Here is a 22,084-nt window from a genome sequence, read left to right as displayed (position 1 = left end):
GAACACCATGTTTATATCGGCAGGGACTGGGAAACTGGTCAGAATTGAAGGAATGATGGATGGCGCTAAATACAGGGACATTCTTGAGGGAAACCTGTTTCAGTCTTCCAGAGATTAGAGACTGGGACGGATGTTCACCTTCCAGCAGGACAATGACCCTAAGCATACTGCTAAAGCAACACTCGAGTGGTTTAAGGGGAAACATTTAAATGTCTTGGAATTGTCAAGTCAAAGCCCAGACCTCAATCCAATTGAGAATCTGTGGTATGACTTAAAGATTGCTACACACCAGCGGAACCCGTCCAACTTGAAGGAGATGGAGCAGTTTTACCATGAAGAATGGGCAAAAATCCCAGTGGCTAGATGTGCCAAGCTTATAGAGACATACCCCAAGAGACTTGCAGCTGTAATTGCTGCAAAAGATGGCTCTACAAAGTATTTACTTTGGGGGGGTGAATAGTTATGCACGCTCAAGTTTTCAGCTTTTTTGTCTTATTTCTTGTTTGTTTCACAATAAAAAATATTTTGCATCTTCAAAGTGGTAGGCATGTTGTGTAAATAAAATTATACAAACCCCCCCCCAAAATATATTTTAATTCCAGGTTGTAAGGCAACAAAATAGGGAAAATGCCAACGGGGGTGAATACTTACGCAAGCCACTGTACTTCCATGTGCCATTGAAACCAGTAGCCTATTAATCTCCTCTTTCATTCATTGTCCAGTAGCCAAAGGCACAACCCTTGTCATATTAGCAACCCATGCTAGTCGTTGCAGAGGGCAACTTTTTCAATTTTTTCATCTCTGTCACATGAAACCGCTCGCATGTATGGTGCGATTTTGACAATGGTGTTTTCCCACTAATTGCATAATGGAATGAACATCCATGAGTAGCCTACTGGCTTCTGTGCATTGCTACGTTTATAATGTAAAGTAATAATAGTTTATTTTAGGCTAAACATTCTGATCTGTTGCATCAGACTCATTGCTTTTAACTTATTTTTGTTGTGTAGCCTAGTCCTACTGGTTGTATGAATGTGGGATCTATCATCCCACAACTGTTCCAGAGTCTGTTAGGAATAGGCTATTTCTTTCTCCACAAGCTGACCAATAGAATATGATCATTTTTCTACTATAGGGGATAGTAGATTGACACAGGCTAGTGATTTTGCTGTTCTTTGCTCGTCTTGTTGGCTGAGGAAAAGTAAATGTGGACAGTTATTCTAGCATCTTCAAAGTGTGCATCGGAATTCGTTGTTGCATCCTCGACTTGCATGTTCTGTTAAAAGGAATTACCATAAAATAAAGGTAATTTCTGTCATTCTGAGCACCATTGGTGGAAGCCCTAATCAGGTCAATGCATATGGGTTGTACATTTCTAAAATATCCAGTAAATAAAACATTGACTGATTGCTTCCAACTCATAGGAATCCCCACCCAGTTCACTAATTTAAAATGTTTGAAGCCCTCAATAGCAATGCTAAAATGGGTTATTGTCACACCCTGGCCTTTGTTATATATATTTTCTTGATTAGTTTAGTTAGGTCAGGGTGTGACATGGGGGATGTTTGTGTGTTTTGTCTAGTTTAGGGTGTGTGTATTGTTTAGGGGGTTTTGTAGTATGTATGGGGTTGTGTTCAGTGTAGGTGTTTAGGAAAGTCTATGGTTGCCTGATTTGGTTCTCAATCAGAGACAGCTGGTTATTGTTGTCTCTGATTGGGAGCCATATTTAAGGCAGCCATAGGCTTTAGGTGTTTGTGGGTAATTGTCTATGTGGTACGTTAGTAGCTTGTGTGTGCACTTTCGTTGATAGCTTCACGGTCGTTTGTTGTTTTGTTTTGTAAAAGTGTTTGTTTTCGTGTTTCGTCATCTCTATTAAAAGAAGATGTACTCATATCCCGCTGCGCCTTGGTCCGCTTATTATGACCATCGTGACAGTTATATCTGAGTCCTCTATCTATCTCTATGACAACAGGGTTGCCACGTGCTTCCATGTATGTCAGTGCATGCGTAACAACCTAACCATTACGAAACTTCTATTCGATCAAATTAACCAAATTTAACACTCCCTCAGTTGACCTCCATACAAAAATACAATTATTTATAACTTGTTATTTGTATGAGCCCATATAATCTTTTTCTAAACCTAGTCATAGGCCCATATAACAGAACAGACTAGATACTTCACTGCCCATTTTTCAATGGGAATTAATAATTTTGCTGTCACAATACTCAACCTCACACACACAGCAATACGGCAGTAGAAATTGTAGGGCCTAGGTAATTTGTTTAAGGGCACACCGGCAGTGATTGGTGGGCTATCTTGGATGAGAGATCATCAGCTTTCCTATTGCCTGTTAAGTTTCCATTTGTACCTGGCCCAGAGGTAAAAATCTGAAAAAAGCTGTTGTTTAACACGTTATGAGATGATATAAAGACAGTATGGCTGTCACGTTCGTCGTATTGATGAGACCAAGGCACAGCGTGATAAGCATACATTCTTCTTTTAATGAAGGAAAAACACTAAACAAACTAACAAAGAAACAAACCGTGACGCTATATAACACGCGTGCTGACATGCAACTACACGTAGACAAGAACCCACAAAACCAAATGGGAAAATGGCAACCTAAATAGGATCCCCAATCAGAGACAACGATAAACAGCTGCCTCTGATTGGGAACCAATTCGGGCCACCATAGACCTACAATTACCTAGACTTACAAAACCCCCATAGATCTACAAAATCCCTAGACAAGTCAAACATGCATACCCACCCTCGTCACACCCTGACCAAAATAATACAGAAAACATAGATAACTAAGGTCAGGGCGTGACAACATGGTTATGACAAATCAAACAATATATACAGTACCAGCCAAAAGCTTGGACACATCTACTAATTCAAGGGTTTTTCTTTATTTTTTATTACTTCCTACATTGTAGAATAATAGTAAAGACATCAAAACTATGAAATAACACATATGGAATCACGTAGTAACCAAAAAAAGTGTTAAACAAATCAAAATATATTTTATATTTGAGATTCTTCAAAGCCTTGATGACAGCTTTGCACACACTTGGCATTCTCTCAACCAACTTTACCTGGAATGCTTTTCCAATAGTCTTGAAGGAGTTCCCACATATGCTGAGCAATTGTTGGCTGCTTTTCACTTGGCTGCTTTTCCTTCACTCCTTCACTCAAACCATCTCAATTGAGTTGGGGTCGAGTGATTGTGGAAGCCAGGTCATCTGATGCATCACTCCATCACTCTCCTTCTTGGTCAAATAGCCCTTACACAGCATGGAGGTGTGTTGGGTCATTGTCCTGTTGAAAAACAAATGATAGTTCTACTAAGCGCAAACCAGATGGGAAGACGTATCGCTGCAGAATGCTGGTTAAGTTTGCCTTGAATTCTAAATAAATCACTGACATTGTCACCAGCAAAGCACCATCACACCTCCTCCTCCATGCTTCACGGTGGGAACCACACATGCGGAGATCATATGTTCACCTACTCTGCGTCTCACAAAGACACGGCGGTTGGAACCAAAAATCTCACATTTGGACTCCAGACCAAAGGACCGATTTCCACCGGTCTAATGTCCATTGCTCATGTTTCTTGGCCCAAGCAAGTCTCTTATTATTATTGGTGTCATTTAGTAGTAGTTTCCTTGCAGAAATTCAACCATGAAGGCCTGAGTCACAGTCTCCTCTGAACAGTTGATGTTGATGTCTGTCAAGTATTTATTTGGGCTCCAAATTCTGAGGTGCAGTTACCTCTAATGAACTTATCCTCTGCAGCAGAGGTAACTCTGGGCCTTCCATTTCTGTGGCGGTCCTAATGAGAGCCAGTTTCAACATAGCGCTTGATGGTTTTGCGACCACTTGAAGAAACCTTCAGATTTCTTTAAATTTTCTGGATTGACTGACTTTCATGGACTGTCGTTTCTCTTTGCTTATTTGAGCTGTTCTTGCCATAATATGGACTTGGTATTTTACCAAATAGGGCTATCTTCTGTGTACCACCCCTACCTTGTCACAACACAACTGATTGGCTCAACGCCATTAAGAAGGAAAGAAATTCCACAAATTAACTTTCAACAAATCTGTTAATTGAAATGCATTCCAGGTGACTACTTCATCAAGCTGGTTGAGAGAATGCCAAGAGTGTGCGAAGCTGTCATCAAGGTAAATGTTGACTACTTTGAAGAATCTCAAATATAAAATATATTTTGATTAGTTTAACACTTTGGTTACTATATGATTCCATATGTGTTATTTCATAGTGTTGATGTCTTCACTTTTATTTTACAATGTAGAAAATAGTAAAATAAAGAAAAACCCTGGAATGAGTACGTGTGTTCAAACTTTTGACTGATACTGTATTACAGCATCATAATGCATTATACAGTAAAATGTTACCAGAAAAGTAAAATGGCACTTCTCACTACAAATAAGAGTCTAGATTCCTGTGTAGACCTGCAATAACCCTACAGCAGCAAATGACCTAATGTTCACCCCCAGCCCAGCATGTGCTGTCAGCCTTGAATGGTGATCTAAATGTTTATTGGGCAGCCCATTCATAAAACCTATTTGATACCACAGGGCTGAAGTAGGCTAACTGTACATTGTAGTGGTAACAACATTGTGTCAGCAACTAACTAATGATAGGTGTTGAATTCATGACTTGGCTATGAACTTTACTCAAAAGAGATATCGATAACGTTATGGCTAGTCTACTACCTTGACTTTTTAGTGTGTGCAGCGTGGCTGGTTGTGTAACGCAGGGCAGGCTTTGTGCAGGTGGAGATTGTCTGACAAGTACAGAAACTTGAACCCGCAAATATTGGCTTTTTCCGGAAGAGGCGTGACACCCACAGTTCTGAGAATACATGAAGTACTACTCAGCCTGTCTGTGTAGAAATGGGGAACGTATACTGCCTCTACCTCACAGTTCAACCAAGGTGTATGAATTGAAGAACAAACTGAAGGTTCAAAAGATTCTGAAAATTGAATTATAATATGACGTGAACTAAAAAGGTTTTGGTATAAAGACTTAATCATTGATGTCTTTGGATATAACATTTCTAAGCACTCAAAATGAGTCAGTGGTTGGCACCAATGAATATTCCACATAAGACGAGGGATGTTATGCACCCCAAAATCTGAGAGGGAACAAAGTACGTGAGGATGGCTGGGGGGTGGTCCACAGGGGGGCTATGCCTCCCCTCCATAAATTGGAGAACTTAGCTTTTTTCAAACACCTGAAACAGATTTGTCCTGCAATCTAGAGCCATAATTATTCTGCTTTATTCTATGTAAAAAAATATATAGATATACTGTATGTGTAATTCTTGATCTCTCTATATCCTCCTGATTGGTGGTTCTTTTGTTAATGAAACTAAATGTGCTTCTCTGCATCGTCACAAAAATCTGGGTAAAAGATTGAAAGGAATGTGAGTCTTATTCAGTATTTAATTATTGCTTTGTTTTTTAAAGTCTACCAACCTTATTAGCATGCTAAGATAGTTAGACAAGCTAGCTACTATAACTTTATCGCCTGAAATGGCTTCTAGGTAGCTAGTTATGAGGTTGGGAGACTGGGAACCTATCTAAAGCCTGGGAACCTAAGTGGCTAGTAGCATTACAGAGTCATTATATTTTTCCCCACGTTTTTTTTACAGAACAAATCTAAGGGGGCAAGGCACGCCTCTGCATAAGACCGTACATTTATTGGGGGTGTTTTACCAGAACATTATGGTATGACATGATATATTGTCTTTGGATATCTTGAGTTCTCAGAAAGAGTCCATGGGGCCATAGCTTCCTTATCAAGACAGTATCATGAATATATATAATAGAGTCCCGTTGATTGGTAACCATGAATCATATCTTGGAAAAGGAACACTGTTTTATGGATGGGCCAGTGCAGAGAGCGTGGTGTGTCACAAAAGTACAAAGTTCCCCTGGAATGGCTATTCTGTGGTGAGGCCATCACTGGTGCATGTTCTAATCTAAACGATGTCTTGTGGAGACATTTGGTAAATGCAAGCCTGAGTTCTGCAAGTCAAGGCATACTTATTTTAGTTCAAATGAAAACAAAGCGTGAGCATTGAATTGAATGTAATGGAGGACAAATACATCTAAACTAATGTGAACAAATATGAATAATTATTTAGGTGAGTTTACCCTAGCCTGGTTGCCAGTCTGTTACTGCTCTCTTGCCAACTCATGGAATTGTCATGCAAAACATGTTTGGCTTGACGATGACAGTGGAGTAGTCAAAAGCACAGACAGATCTGGGACCAGGCTACAGACAGATCTGGGACCAGGCTACTGACAGATCTGGGACCAGGCTACTGACAGATCTGGGACCAGGCTACAGACAGATCTGGGACCAGGCTACAGACAGATCTGGGACAAGGCTAAGTTTAATTCCAAACAGTTAATTTAGCCTCACTTCTAACGCATGTGTCAACTGGTAACCACCACAATACCTTCAGCTACATATCCACATGGCGGCAGCACTACCACAGCTCCAGATCATACACTGAGTGGACAAAACATTAGGAACACCTTCCTAATCTCCAGTTGCACCCCCGTTTGCCCTCAGTACAACCTCAATTCGTCAGGGCATAGACTCTACAAGGTGTGGAAAGCGTTCCACAGGGATGCTGGCCCATGTTGACTCCAATGCTTTGTGTCAAGTTGGCTGGATGTCCTTTGGGTGGTGGACCATTCTTGATACACACGGGAAACTGTTGAGCGTGAAAAACTCAGCAGCCCTGCAGTTCTTGACACACTCAAACCGGTGCGCCTGGCACCTGATACCATACCCCGTTCAAAGCGACTTAAATATTTTTTCTTGCCCAGTCACCCTCTGAATGACACACATACACAATCCATGTCTCAGTTGTCTCAAGGCTTAAAACTCCTTATTTAATGTTTCTCCTCCCCTTCATCTACACTGATTGAAGTGGATTTAACAAGTGACATCAATAAAGGATCAAAGCATTCACCTGGATTCACCTGGTCAGTCTATGTCATGAAAAGAGAATGTTTTGTACACTCAGTGTAGATTACCTCCGAGCATTATCATCAGCACACACACAATTCAGCCCAGCATGCACTGCAGCATTTACGTAGACCTAGTGGTAGGCCTACACATACTTTATGAATAAAAAATAATAATTACTAATAATATAGTAAATGTTTTCTCACACACTTTCCATCATGTTAAATATTTTATTTGATAAATAAATCATAAACTATTAACATGATATAATAATAGCAATCATATTAGGCTAATATATTATACAGCATTGTAATTGACTTGTGGAGCGGGAACTGTACTGACTGACACCATTGAGAATGTGTTTATGGTAACACTTGGCACTATGCAAAGTGTTGTCAAATCAACAACCACAGCTTGAAGTTGGATGCATTGGTTAATGGACATTTTGTATGTGACAGGTGGAAGTTTGCCTATTCAAATGAAGCCCATATGAAATCATTTAACTATGCAATGGTGTTGACATAGAGCAAGTTGGCAGGTGTTCCCTTGAAGAGTGCAAGGTGTTGTAATGGTCACATAGGAAATTGCTGGTTTAAACAAAAAGAGAAGGCAAAGGGTTTGCATATAGCCTAGGTCTTTAGAGGCCTGTTTCAGTTCATTTATGTGTGTGTGTGTGTGTGTGTCTCTCTCTCTCTCTCTGTGTGTGTGTGTGTGTGTGCGTGTGAAATTATTTAGAAAAAATATCCCAACTGTAAATATAACAAAGTGCCAAGTCTAGGACCAAAAGGCTCCTCAACAGCTTCTACCCCCAAGCCATAAGACTGCTGAACAATTCATAAAATCGCCACCGGACAATTTACATTGACCCCCCTCCATTTTGTACAATGCTGCTACTCATTTACATTTACATTTAAGTCATTTAGCAGACGCTCTTATCCAGAGCGACTTACAAATTGGTACTCGCTGTTTGTTTGCTACCTATGCATAGTCACTTCGCCCCCACCAACAAGTACAGATTACCTCAACTAGCCTGTATCCCCGCACACTGACTCCGTACTGGTGCCCCCTGTTCATAGCCTCGTTATTGTTATTGTTATCTTTTTATTATTACTTTTTATTTTAGTCTACTTGGTAAATATCTTCTTCTTGAACTGTACTGTTGGTTAAGGGCTTGTAAGTAAGCATTTCACGGTAAAGTCTACACTTTATTCGGCGCATGTGACAAATAAAGTTTGATTTGATTTGAACAAAGACAGTCTTAAATGCATTTGGAGGTATGATAGCTAAGCTGCCTGAATAAACTGAAAAACCTCTTGGCCTATTCTAGATAATTGGTAGACAAGACCGTTTGAATGCAATAGTTGCCTTAGAAGGGAGATACATCCGTTTAAGCCATATCCCATTGCAGATAATGCGCGTTGTAGGTTTACCCTGTAAAGCGTCCTGCCTTGGTCGGGTCAATAATGTTGCCTATTTCCCAAACCGTAGCCTATGTTCATGTGTCCTCCAGTGGTTCTCTCAGTCTCACGCGTGATTACCCGATTTAGTAGCATCGTCATCTAAACAGACAATGCCGGCCGGCCCACCCATCCCATCCATCCAGTCATGTTCAACCCCGGCAACGTCCATGGTATGGTTCGATTGCCTCACCACCGCTGCTAGAAGCGCGCCGGCGCTAGCGTGCGCCATGATTGGCCGCAGTCCGTGTCGGTCATTTTAGCATCCCCCTCGCCCCTCCGCCCTGCACGTCTGTGGTGGCATCACAGAGCACAGACCGGCATATATGACATACCATAATTCGTGGGGTTTGTGGATGCATGGCAGAGCGAGCTAAAAGCAGATACTGAGATACCCTGGACAGCGCACGTTCTGTCTCCTCTAGCCCACCTCTCTCTCTCTCTCCAGGGTAACGTGCCTCACAATCTCAACGCTATTTGACCTCCGCAGTACAAATTACAGGGCTTTTTACATCCAGCAAAAGGAGATGGTAAGCACACTACACATATAGGCTATACTGTCGGCATTTTGTATGGGCGTCAACTGATGTTTGACACAGGTGACACCACGTTCGAAGGGAGATAGACTACCTCTTGGGAAAATAACTCTGATTCGTGTGATTGTTTTTATACTTGGGAAAGTTAAGTAACAGCAAGGAATGTGCAACTGATGATGATGGATATCATAAGGTGAATGCACCAATTTGTAAGTCGCTCTGGATAAGAGCGTCTGCTAAATGACTTAAATGTAAATGTAAATGGTCAGGCGATGGGAAAGTGCAAATTGAGCACTCAATAGTTAGCTACATATTTATTATGTCGGAATTGATTTTGTTCACTGCAGAAGGCTAATATTATCCTATATTGTAGCATGTTATTGCATGGTGCATAGATCATATGTATTTTAATAATAAATGTATTACTATGTGCAGTGTGCACACTATGATAAAACCTAGTGCTGCGCTATTAACCCGAATCTCGGTTATTTGTAGTTTTTAAACATCTAATTGACCAATGTAGGTTAAATTATTTGAATCTCATTTCTTTATTTTTTTTCTGTGCACTCATTGCACAGTTTCTCTAGATCAAGCAAGAACTTTGCGATGTTGTAGGGAGTTGTAGTTTCTAACAGGCTAATATTCTACATAGTTTATTGCAGAAAACGTGTTAATTAACTACAATGATCATAATCCATTGTGTGCCTACTTATCCGGTCTGTGTTTCTTTTAGCCTGCTACATAAAAGAAACAAGAATGAGCCATCAAGAGGGATAGAGAGCAGTTGCATCGCAAGGTATCTCTACCTGAAAATACATGATCTAAGTGACTGATAGTTGGTATTCAGCAGTCATAAAACGATGCCTTATTTACTTTGAAGAACTACTAAAATAGTGATGTTGTCAGACAGCAGCTCTATAGAGATGAGATGATGACTTGGAATGAAGTAATAAAATAAAACAAATGTATTATACACAACAACTGAAATATTTTATTAAAGTAAAGTAATAAATTATGGTTAATAAGGGATGAGCAGTAATGGGCAGTCACTACCATGGGACTTTTATTAATAGTTTTATTCTATGTTGTTACAGCATTCAACCCACATAATGCATAGTGCATTTATTTAAAAAATGTATAATCGAAACCGAAATCGAAACTGTCATTATTTTTTAAATAATTGACCTGAAACCGAACCGACCTCAAACAGCACTAATCGCTCAGCACCATTTAATACCTACAGTATTCAACCCTTTATTTTCTTCAACGTCTATAGAGACGTTGTTTTTTTTACTTCGTCAATACCTTGCAATGTCTTGCTTGTCGGTCCCTTTTAGTAGAGTGCTTGTGTCAGCAAGAACCAATTCTGTTCTTTAAAGAGGAAATCTGCAGTTGAAACAATAACAAAACAAGCTCCCCGCTAATGTTTCAGTAAAAAGCTGAGGGATGGGGCTGGAGAAATATAACCTGTTAACAAACCCTGTTCAAACACAACAATACTTCCAAAACCATCTGAATGATTTATTGAACTTTGATCGTTAACAAGAGTCAGAGTTGCTTCAAAGATGCTCTCAGCCAGGAGCTGGGAAATCAGGAATTACAAAGCTGCTCTGGGCTATTAAGATGCACATAAACCCCACACAAAAATGCTTCCTTTTCCTCCAATCCCAGCTAATCCTCAACTCTGGCCCTTCTGGCTTGACCACCAATCCAGGTTTTTACCAATACCCTTCCCCATTTCATTCCTTGATCGTAAATATGAACTAACAAATGGGGCTAACGATAACCTTGTCAATGACCATAGGGAAAATCTTAGAGGAACACTTTACTTAGTATAGGGAGGGATACTGTACTTAGTATAGGGAGGGATACTGTACCTAGTATAGGGAGGGATACTGTACTTAGTGAAGGGAGGGATACTGTACTTAGTATAGAGAGGGATACTGTACTTAGTATAGGGAGGGATACTGTACTTAGTATAGGGAGGGATACTGTACTTAGTGAAGGGAGGGATACTGTACTTAGTGAAGGGAGGGATACTGACAATCTGAACCAAAAGATAGTAGTTATAACTTTGAGTATCTGCTTGAAGCTAGGCCAGGTAAAAAAAAGACGAAGTAAATGATTGGAAAACAACAGAGAATAGCAAGGTTTTATAACTACACCTACTACACAACAAGCTAGTTCTTTGAGGACAACATAGGACAACATAGGACAACATGCATGGGTACCGAAATGTATGACAGTTACTTTTCTTACAGTCTTTCGAGACTACTCAGCTGATTTGGTTCTGGGTGCTGAGATTACATTTCTCATTGATATATTACAGATGTAGGATCTTAATTTGAACCAGTTTCTCACAGCAGGAAAATAATCCTGCAGCAACAGGAAATGTGAATTTTTATGTGGATTATATAATTAATGAACATTTTTCATTAGGACAAATCAAGTCTGTTTTTTCAAAGAGCAAATTATAAACTTCAGAAGCCTTTTTAAACCTCAAACACTACAAGTTTGACATTTCCCGCAACAGGGTGATCAAATTAAAATCCTACATCTGTATTTGAATAAAACAGATTTGTTTTTTTCCCCATAATTCTCAAAAGTGCTTGCGGAACTGTAATATAGCTTATCAACAATATGAAAGATGGTTATCCATAGTAACTAAAAACAATATTTCCATGATTTGCATGTGCTCTGGCTGTCATTGCTGGCTCTCTAACTAAGTAGCCAGTCCTATATGTCTATCTGTTGGCCTATAGACCTAAGGGATAGTTTTAACTCTCAGCTCAGTTTAATGAGATAAGGGACACTAAGCGCCCCTGGACATGTACAGGACAGGAGATGCCAATATGGTGGCACCAAAGAGCTGAGGACAGGTCACAAATTGTGTTTGTCTCCTCTGCGTCAGAAACCCAACACCCCATAGCGTATCAGCTTTGGTCTGTGTCGGCCCATCTCCTAAAGAAGGTGGACGTAGACTGAAATGTCAATATGGCCCCTACCGCTTGTTCCCCCCAGGTCGCCCTTCCGACATTTGTTACTGCAGACCTCGGTGGCCTGGATCAATAAACAGTATAGCTCTTGGAAATGGGGGACAAATAGAGGAGAAGCATTTCCCCTAGTGACCCTTTCTCCAGTGTCCCAGTGAGAGAGAGAGAGAACGAGAGAGAGAGAGAACGAGAGAAAGAGAGAGATAGAGAAAGATAGAGAGAAAGAGAAAGACAGAGATAGAGATAGAGACAGGGAGCAAAGAGCAACACACCACTCCCTGACATTATGTATAGGATACAGGTTACTGTGACTCGACAAATATTGTGTTGGCTGACCAACATATACAGTGGGGAGAACAAGTATTTGATACACTGCCGATTTTGCAGGTTTTCCTACTTACAAAGCATGTAGAGGTCTGTAATTTTTATCATAGGTACACTTCAACTATGAGAGACGGAATCTAAAACAAAAATCCAGAAAATCACATTGTATGATTTTTAAGTAATTATTTTGCATTTTATTGCATGACATAAGTATTTGATACATCAGAAAAGCAGAACTTAATATTTGGTACAGAAACCTTTGTTTGCAATTACAGAGATCATACGTTTCCTGTAGTTCTTGACTAGGTTTGCACACACTGCAGCAGGGATTTTGGCCCACTCCTCCCTACAGATCTTCTCCAGATCCTTCAGGTTTCGGGGCTGTCGCTGGGCAATACGGACTTTCAGCTCCCTCCAAAGATTTTCTATTGGGTTCAGGTCTGGAGACTGGCTAGGCCACTCCAGGACCTTGAGATGCTTCTTACGGAGCCACTCCTTAGTTGCCATGGCTGTGTGCTTTGTGTCGTTGTCATGCTGGAAGACCCAGCCACGACCCATCTTCAATGCTCTTACTGAGGGAAGGAGGTTGTTGGCCAAGATCTCGCGATACATGGCCCCATCCATCCTCCCCTCAATACGGTGCAGTCGTCCTGTCCCCTTTGCAGAAAAGCATCCCCAAAGAATGATGTTTCCACCTCCATGCTTCACGGTTGGGATGGTGTTCTTGGGGTTGTACTCATACTTCTTCTTCCTCCAAACACGGCGAGTGGAGTTAGACCAAAAAGCTCTATTTTTGTCTCATCAGACCACATGACCTTCTCCCATTCCTCCTCTGGATCATCCAGATGGTCATTGGCAAACTTCAGACAGGCCTGGACATGCACTGGCTTAAGCAGGGGGACCTTGCGTGCGCTGCAGGATTTTAATCCATGACGGCGTAGTGTGTTACTAATGGTTTTCTTTGAGACTGTGGTCCCAGCTCTCTTCAGGTCATTGACCAGGTCCTGCCGTGTAGTTCTGGGCTGATCCCTCACCTTCCTCATGATCATTGATGAAATCTTGCATGGAGCCCCAGACCGAGGGTGATTGACCGTCATCTTGAACTTCTTCCATTTTCTAATAATTGCGCCAACAGTTGTTTCCTTCTCACCAAGCTGCTTGCCTATTGTCCTGTAGCCCATCCCAGCCTTGTGCAGGTCTACAATTTTATCCCTGATGTCCTTACACAGCTCTCTGGTCTTGGCCATTGTGGAGAGGTTGGAATCTGTTTGATTGTGTGTGGACAGGTGTCTTTTATACAGGTAACGAGTTCAAACAGGTGCAGTTAATACAGGTAATGAGTGGAGAACAGGAGGGCTTCTTAAAGAAAAACGAACAGGTCTGTGAGAGCCGGAATTCTTACTGGTTGGTAGGTGATCAAATACTTATGTCATGCAATAAAATGCAAATTAATTATTTAAAAATCATACAATGTGATTTTCTGGATTTTTGTTTTAGATTCTGTCTCTCACAGTTGAAGTGTACCTATGATAAAAATTACAGACCTCTACATGCTTTGTAAGTAGGAAAACCTGCAAAATCGGCAGTGTATCAAATACTTGTTCTCCCCACTGTACATTATAAACATAAGCCTCTACAACTTCCAACACCTTGCTTACCATAGGCTGCAGCAAAGGCATTTTGCCAGAGACAATAATGTTTATAAGAAATAGTCAATTTTACATTTAGCAGACACTCTTATCCAGAGTGACTTACAGGAGCAATTAGGGTTAAGAGCCTTGCTCAAGAACACATCAACAGATTATTACCCCACTTAGTCTGCTCTGGGATTCAAACCAGTGACCTTTTGGTTACGGGCCCAATGCTCTTAACACGCTTAACCGCTAGGCTACCTGCCACCCTAATTTTGCCAATTGCTTAATAATAGATAGGATTTATTAAGTGCTTTTCTAAAACCGGAAGAAGCTTGAAGAACAGGAGTCGTCATTGAATCTGATATAGACCACTTTTGGGATGTTGTTCGATGCAATTGAGGACCTTGTTTTATTTGTAATTCACTGCATAATCGCATCTAAAATCCAACTGTTTACATGAAAAGTGGCTCTATAATGTGTTAAATGGGCTCTATAATGTGATAAATGGGCTCTATAATGTGATGTACATTATTTTGTTAAATGGGCTCTATAATGTGATTAATGGGCTCTATAATGTGATAAATGGGCTCTATAATGTGATTAATGGGCTCTGTAAGGTGATAAATGGGCTCTATAATGTGTTAAATGGGCTCTGTAAGGTGATAAATGGGCTCTATAATGTGATAAATGGGCTCTATAATGTGATTAATGGGCTCTATAATGTGATAAATGGGCTCTATAATGTGTTAAATGGGCTCTATAATGTGTTAAATGGGCTCTATAATGTGATTAATGGGCTCTATAATGTGATCTTTGGGCTCTATAATGTGTTAAATGGGCTCTATAATGTGATTAATGGGCTCTATAATGTGATAAATGGGCTTTATAATGTGATAAATGGGCTCTATAATGTGTTAAATGGGCTCTATAATGTGTTAAATGGGCTCTATAATGTGATTAATGGGCTCTATAATGTGATAAATGGGCTCTATAATGTGTTAAATGGGCTCTATAATGTGATTAATGGGCTCTATAATGTGATTAATGGGCTCTATAATGTGATTAATGGGCTCTATAATGTGATTAATGGGCTCTATAATGTGATACATGGGCTCTATAATGTGATTAATGGGCTCTATAATGTGATTAATGGGCTCTATAATGTGATAAATGGGCTCTATAATGTGATTAATGGGCTCTATAATGTGATACATGGGCTCTATAATGTGTTAAATGAGCTCTATAATGTGATAAATGAGCTCTATAATGTGATACATGGGCTCTATAATGTGTTAAATGGGCTCTATAATGTGATTAATGGGCTCTATAATGTGATAAATGGGCTTTATAATGTGATAAATGGGCTCTATAATGTGATGTACATTATTTTGATAAATGCCATACAAATGGACATACGGTGACACACAGACACATTTATTGCAAGTGACTTCTCTTCTTTTTTTTTTTAACTTTCAGGACCATTTAGAAAGTTTGGACGAGCGATTAAACGCGCTTTTTTACTTCCTGTTTGAAGACAGAGGTATGTATTTTCCAATTGAAGACCGCAATGTTTGTTAAAACTACAAATGTGGTTGTCAAAACTACAAATATGTCTGCTCAGACTACAGAGTAGCATCAGCTGATGTGTGACTGACATTACAGAGTCCTTCAAAGCTCACCTCACGCAGGAGAGTAGCGGTCTAGGTACACGTCGGTGTGTGTAATCAGATTAACCCATCTGAATACTACAAATTCCCACAGCTTTGCCATGTCCCCTTGTTAATTAACTTTCAACACATTTTACAGTACTTAAGCTTATACCTGTGTTATTAAGGTGTAATAACCTATGTAATAACTCTGTAATAGAGTAGTAAATAGCCAGTTATGGAGTACAATTTTTTTTTATATAAGCCTACTATGTGAATACCTATACACACATACCTGGTCCAAGGTAAGTTATAATAGAATTGTTGCCTTGAGGGAGTGATAGGAATGTCTTAGGGAATTACTTTATATGGAATTTTTGCGAATAAACGTTGGGATTCCTTCCTGTCAAGCACTGTCATAGCCTTCTACTCCATTATAATTAGTCAACAGTTATCTTAGTTATCTTTTGGTATCATTGATGATTGATGTTATTGATTATTGATATTGTACTACACTGTTGAGAGAGATTGCAAGTAAGCATTTCACTGCACCGTTTATACCTGCTGTGAACTATGGACATGACGAATACAATTAGATTTGTATTTAGTACATAAACCATATAGGCTACGACAAGGATTTGTAATCGTATGTAAATCATGAACAACATACTATATATTTTTCATATCAGTGCAAACAGAGTGCAATGTTAGATCTTATTGCCTATGACAGGTTGAACAGTCATGGCTTGAATAATGGAATGGCATGAGGATCCCAGCACTGATTGTTCACTGTGTTCTCCCCCCTCCTCTTAGACTCCAGGGTACGAGGATGGCTCATGATGGACTCATATCTCCCCACCCTCTCCCTCACCATCCTTTACCTCCTCACAGTATACCTGGGATCAAAATACATGAGGAACAGGCCAGCATACTCACTCAAGGGTGTCTTACAAGTGTACAACTTCTCTGTGACCATGCTCTCCCTGTACATGCTGGTTGAGGTAAGTTGTTCTAAGACAAACCTCAGAGGTCAGAGAGATGACTCGTTTTACTGTGGATATAGATACTTTTGTACCTGTTTCCTCCAGCATCTTCACAAAGTCCTTTGCTGTTGTTCTGGGATTGATTTGCATTTTTCGCACCAATGTACGTTCATCTCTAGGAGACAGAACTTGTCTCCTTCCTGAGAGGTATGACAGCTGCGTAGACCCATGGTGTTTATACTTGCGTACTATTATTTGTACAGATGAACATGGTACATTCAGGTGTTTGGAAATTGCTCCCAATGATGAACCAGACTTGTGGAGGTCTACAATTTGTTTTCTGAGGTCTTGGCTTCTTTTGCTTTTCCAATGATGTCAAGCAAAGAGGCACTGAGTTTGAAGGTAGGCCTTGAAATACATCCACAGGTACACCTCCAATTGACTCAAATTATGTCAATTAGCCTCTCAGAAGCTTCTAAAGCCATGACATAATTTTCTGGAATGTTCCTAGCTGTTTGAAGGCACAGTCAACTTAGTGTATTTAAACTTCTGACCCACTGGAATTGTGATCCAGTGAATTATAAGTGAAATAATCTGTCTGTAAACAATTGTTGGAAAAATTACTTGTGTCATGCACAAAGTAGATGTCCTAACCGACTTGCCAAAACTATAGTTTGTTATCAAGAAATTTGTGGAGTGGTTGAAAAATGAGTTTTAATGACTCCAACCTAAGTGTATGTAAACTTCTGACTTCAACTATATATATATATGCAGTACCAGTCAAAAGTTTGGACACAGAAGTGCAACACACCTACTCTGTCACAATTCAAATGGTGAAATGAAGGAGTCAAGTGCAGAGAGCAGGGTAGTTCCTTTGCAAGTGGAACATTTTTACAGTACTTAAGCTTATACCTGTGTTATTAAGGTGTAATAACACAAAACAGGTAAACACAAAACAGGTGTAACCAATTAGACAACCTAAATGAAAACAGAAAAGGAGATTCGTAACAGTACCCCCCTCCCGACGCGGCCTCGAGGACGACCCGGAGGGCGAGGAGCAGGGCGATCCGGGTGGAGGCGGTGAAAGTCCCTCAAGAGGGAAGGATCCAAAATATCCCCCACCGGTACCCAGCATCTCTCCTCCGGACCGTACCCCTCCCAGTCCACAAGGTACTGCAGGCCCCTCAGCCGGCGTCTCGAGTCCAGAATAGTTCGTACTATGTATGCCGGGGACCCCTCGATGTCAAGAGGGGGCGGAGGGACCTCCGGCACCTCATTTTCCTGAAGGGGACCAGCTACCACCGGCCTGAGGAGAGACACATGAAACGAGGGGTTAATACGATAGTAAGGGGGAAGTTGTAACCTATAACACACCTCGTTTATCCTCCTCAGGACTTTAAATGGCCCCACACACTGCGGCCCCAGCTTCCGGCAGGGCAGGCGGAGGGGCAGGTTTCGGGCCGAGAGCCAGACCCTGTCCCCTGGTGCGAACACAGGGGCCTCACTGCGGTGGCGGTCAGCGCTCCTCTTCTGCCGTTCACTGGCCTGCCTGAGAGAGTCCTGGACTGCCCGCCAGGTCTCTCTAGAGCGCTGTACCCACTCCTCCACCGCAGGAGCGTCGGTCTGGCTCTGATGCCACGGAGCCAGGACCGGCTGGTACCCCAGTACGCATTCGAAGGGCGACATGTTCGTTGATGAGTGGCGGAGTGAGTTCTGGGCCAACTCTGCCCACGGGACGTACCTTGCCCACTCTCCTGGCCGGTCCTGGCAATACGAGCTCAGAAACCTACCCACTTCCGGGTTCACTCTTTCCACCTGACCATTACTTTCGGGGTGATACCCAGAGGTAAGGCTGACCGAGACCCCCAGACGCTCCATAAACGCCCTCCACACCCGGGACGTGAACTGGGGACCTCGATCAGATACGATGTCCTCCGGCACCCCGTAATGCCGGAAGACGTGGGTAAATAGAGCCTCCGCAGTCTGTAGGGCCGTAGGGAGACCAAGCAATGGGAGGAGACGACAGGACTTAGAGAACCGATCCACATCGACCAGAACGGTAGTGTTCCCCTGAGATGGAGGAAGATCAGTCAGAAAATCTACCGATAGATGCGACCATGGCCGTTGTGGAACCGGGAGGGGTTGTAACTTCCCTCTCGGTAGGTGCCTAGGAGCCTTACTCTGTGCTCATACCGAACAGGAGGAGACATAGAGTCTCACGTCCTTAGCCAAGGTGGGCCACCAGTATTTCCGAAGACCCCGCACTGTCCTCTCAATCCCCGGATGACCCGAAGAAGGTAGTGTGTGAGCCCACCGAATCAATCGATCACGGACACCAAGCGGTACGTACGTAAGGCCAGTCGGACACTGAGAAGGCGCAGGTTCTACCCTCAACGCCCGCTCGATGTCCGCGTCCACCTCCCATACCACCGGGGCCACCAGCCAAGATGCTGGAATGATGGGAGTCGGATCGATGGGCCGGTCTTCGGTGTCATAGAGACGGGACAGCGCGTCGGCCCTAGTGTTGAGGGAACCTGGTCTATAAGAGATCGTAAACCTAAAGCGTGTAAAGAACATGGCCCACCTAGCCTGACGCGGATTCAGTCTCTTCGCCGCTCGGATATACTCCAGATTGCGGTGGTCAGTCCAGATGAGGAAAGGGTATTTAGCCCCCTCAAGCCAGTGTCTCCACACCTTCAGGGCTTTTACCATAGCTAGTAACTCCCGGTCCCCCACATCATAGTTCCGCTCCGCCGGTCCCAGCTTCTTAGAAAAGAAAGCACAGGGACGGAGCTTCGGTGGCGTGCCCGAGCGCTGTGATAGCACGGCTCCAACACCAGCCTCGGACGCATCCACCTCCACTATGAACGCTAATGAAGGGTCCCAACACGGGAGCCTCGGCAAACCGCGCCTTTAACTGGTTAAAGGCTCCCTCTGCCTCGGCCGACCACCGTAGACGCACCGGCCCCCCCTTCAGCAGTGAGGTAATGGGCGCCGCCACTTGGCCAAAACCCCGGATAAACCTCCGGTAGTAATTGGCAAACCCTAAAAACTGCTGCACCTCCTTTACCGTGGTCGGAGTCGGCCAATTACGCACGGCGTTAACGCGGTCACCCTCCATCACCACCCCTGAGGTGGAAATGCGATAACCCAGGAAGGAAACGGCTTGTTTGGAGAACACACATTTCTCAGCCTTGACGTATAAGTCATGCTCCAGCAGCCGCCCAAGGACCCTGCGCACCAGGGAGACATGCGCGGCGCGTGTGTCAGAATAGATCAAGATGTCATCAATATATACTACCACACCCTGCCCGTGCAAGTCCCTGAGAATCTCATCTACAAAGGATTGGAAGACGGCTGGAGCATTCTTTAACCCATACGGCATGACGAGGTACTCATAGTGGCCTGAAGTGGTACTAAACGCTGTTTTCCACTCGTCTCCTCCCCGAATACGCACCAGATTATACGCGCTCCTGAGGTCCAGTTTTGTGAAAAAACGCGCTCCGTGGAATGATTCCACCGCCGTAGCGATGAGAGGTAGCGGATAACTAAATCCCACTGTGATTGAATTGAGACCTCGATAATCAATGCACGGACGCAGTCCTCCCTCCTTTTTTCTCACAAAAAAGAAACTCGAGGAAGCGGGTGACATGGAGGGCCGAATGAACCCTTGTCTCAGAGCTTCCGTGACATATGTCTCCATAGCCAACGTCTCCTCCTGTGACAAGGGGTACACGTGACTCCTGGGAAGTGCAGCGTTCTCCTGGAGGTTTATCACGCAATCCCACCGTCGATGAGGTGGTAATTTGGTCGCTTTCTTCTTACTAAAAGCGATAGCCAAATCGGCATATTCTGGGGGAATGCGCACAGTGGAAACCTGGTCTGGATTCTCCACCGACGTGGCACCGATGGAAACTCCCACACACCTACCTGAACACTCATCTGACCACCCCTGAAGAGCTCCCTGTCTCCAGGAAATGAGGGGATTGTGAATGGCTAGCCAGGGAACCTCCAACACCACTGGAAACCCAGGTGAATCAATAAGGTAGAAACTAATCTGCTCCCTATGATCCCCCTGCGTTACCATGTCCAGCGGAATCGTGGCCTCCCTGATCAGCCCTGACCCTAACGGTCGGCTATCTAAGGAGTGCACAGGGAAAGGTGGGTCTATCTGCACCAGCGGAATACCCAACTTACGGGCGAGTCCGCGATCCATAAAACTCCCAGCTGCGCCTGAGTCGACTAGCGCCTTATGCTGGAGAGAGGGGAAAAACGCAGGGAAAAAAATAACCAAAAACATGTGACCGACAGGAAGCTCTGGGTGAGTTTTGTGCCTACTCACCTGGGGTGGCCGAGAAGTATTCCGCCTGCCATCTCTACTCCCAGAGGCACTCCTCCAGCACCGGTCCGAAGTGTGTCCTCTTCGGCCACAATAGGTGCAAGAGAAGCCACCTCCTCCGGCCCCCCTAGATGCAGCCCCTCCCAACTCCATCGGAGTTGGAGCGGGAGGGCTGGGAGGTGGAACTGACAGGACCCCCTCTGAACGCCCGCGGGCAGCTAGCAGGTTGTCCAGTCGTATTGACATGTCAATAAGCTCATCGAGGGAGAGTGTATTGTCCCGACAACCTAGCTCCCGACGGACGTCCTCCCGAAGGCTACATCGGTAATGGTCCATCAGGGCCCTGTCATTCCACCCCGCACCAGCAGCCAAGGTCCGGAACTCCAACGCGAAGTCTTGCGCACTCCTCGTCTCCTGTCTGAGGTGGAACAGTCGCTCACCCACCGCACGGCCCTCCTGAGGGTGGTCAAATACGGCCCGAAAGCGGCGGGTGAACTCTGGGTAGTGGTCTCGAACCGAGTCTGGGCCGTTCCAGACCGCGTTAGCCCATTCCAGGGCTCTACCCGTCAGACAGGAGATGAGGAGGCTAACACTCTCCTCTCCCGAGGGAGTCGGATGAACAGTAGCCAAGTAGAGCTCCAACTGGAGCAAAAACCCCTGGCACCCAGCCACCGCTCCGTCGTACTCCCTCGGGAGCGCGAGACGCAACGCGCCGGAACCAGACGCCGACGTGGAAGGAGTAGGTTGCGATGTCCGTGAAGGAGCTGGGGTAGACGTCGGGAAACCACTCCTCTCCCATCGCTCCATTCTCTCCATCATCATGTCCATTGCCGACCCAATCCTATGGAGAACGGCGGTGTGATGGAGGACACGCTCCTCCATCGATGGAAGAGGGGTGGTTGCTGCTTCTGCTGACTCCATGTTTTGGTGCGGGCTTCTGTCACAATTCAAATGGTGAAATGAAGGAGTCAAGTGCAGAGAGCAGGGTAGTTCCTTTGCAAGTGGAAAATATTTATTTCACCCAGAAATAAACTAAGAGACGGCTACGCCACACAACAAAGGACGCGTCAAAAATACAGTCCAAAATAAAAATAAGACTGAAATCCACTACATAGAAAATCACCACCATAACAGAATAACAAGCCCGCACAAAAGA

The 22,084-nt window shown here is 43.4% G+C and overlaps 1 protein-coding gene across 1 annotated transcript in view; it reads left to right on the top strand.

Annotated features, from left to right (window-relative positions):
• The first annotated feature begins 8,771 nt into the window (after nucleotides 1-8,771).
• Nucleotides 8,772-22,084, top strand: part of elovl2 (ELOVL fatty acid elongase 2) — a 21,588-nt gene continuing 8,275 nt past the window's right edge. The window contains exons 1-3 of the mRNA XM_071414312.1: nucleotides 8,772-9,003; nucleotides 15,437-15,500; nucleotides 16,420-16,607. Of these exons, the coding sequence (XP_071270413.1) occupies nucleotides 9,001-9,003; nucleotides 15,437-15,500; nucleotides 16,420-16,607 (255 nt within the window). The 5' untranslated portion in view covers nucleotides 8,772-9,000. The remainder of the gene's footprint in view (nucleotides 9,004-15,436; nucleotides 15,501-16,419; nucleotides 16,608-22,084) is intronic.

Source organism: Salvelinus alpinus, chromosome 8 (assembly GCF_045679555.1).
Source record: "Salvelinus alpinus chromosome 8, SLU_Salpinus.1, whole genome shotgun sequence".
NCBI classification, from domain to species: Eukaryota; Metazoa; Chordata; class Actinopteri; order Salmoniformes; family Salmonidae; genus Salvelinus; species Salvelinus alpinus.
Note: the sequence above shows the minus strand (reverse complement) of the source record. Positions and strands in the feature narration are given on the sequence as shown.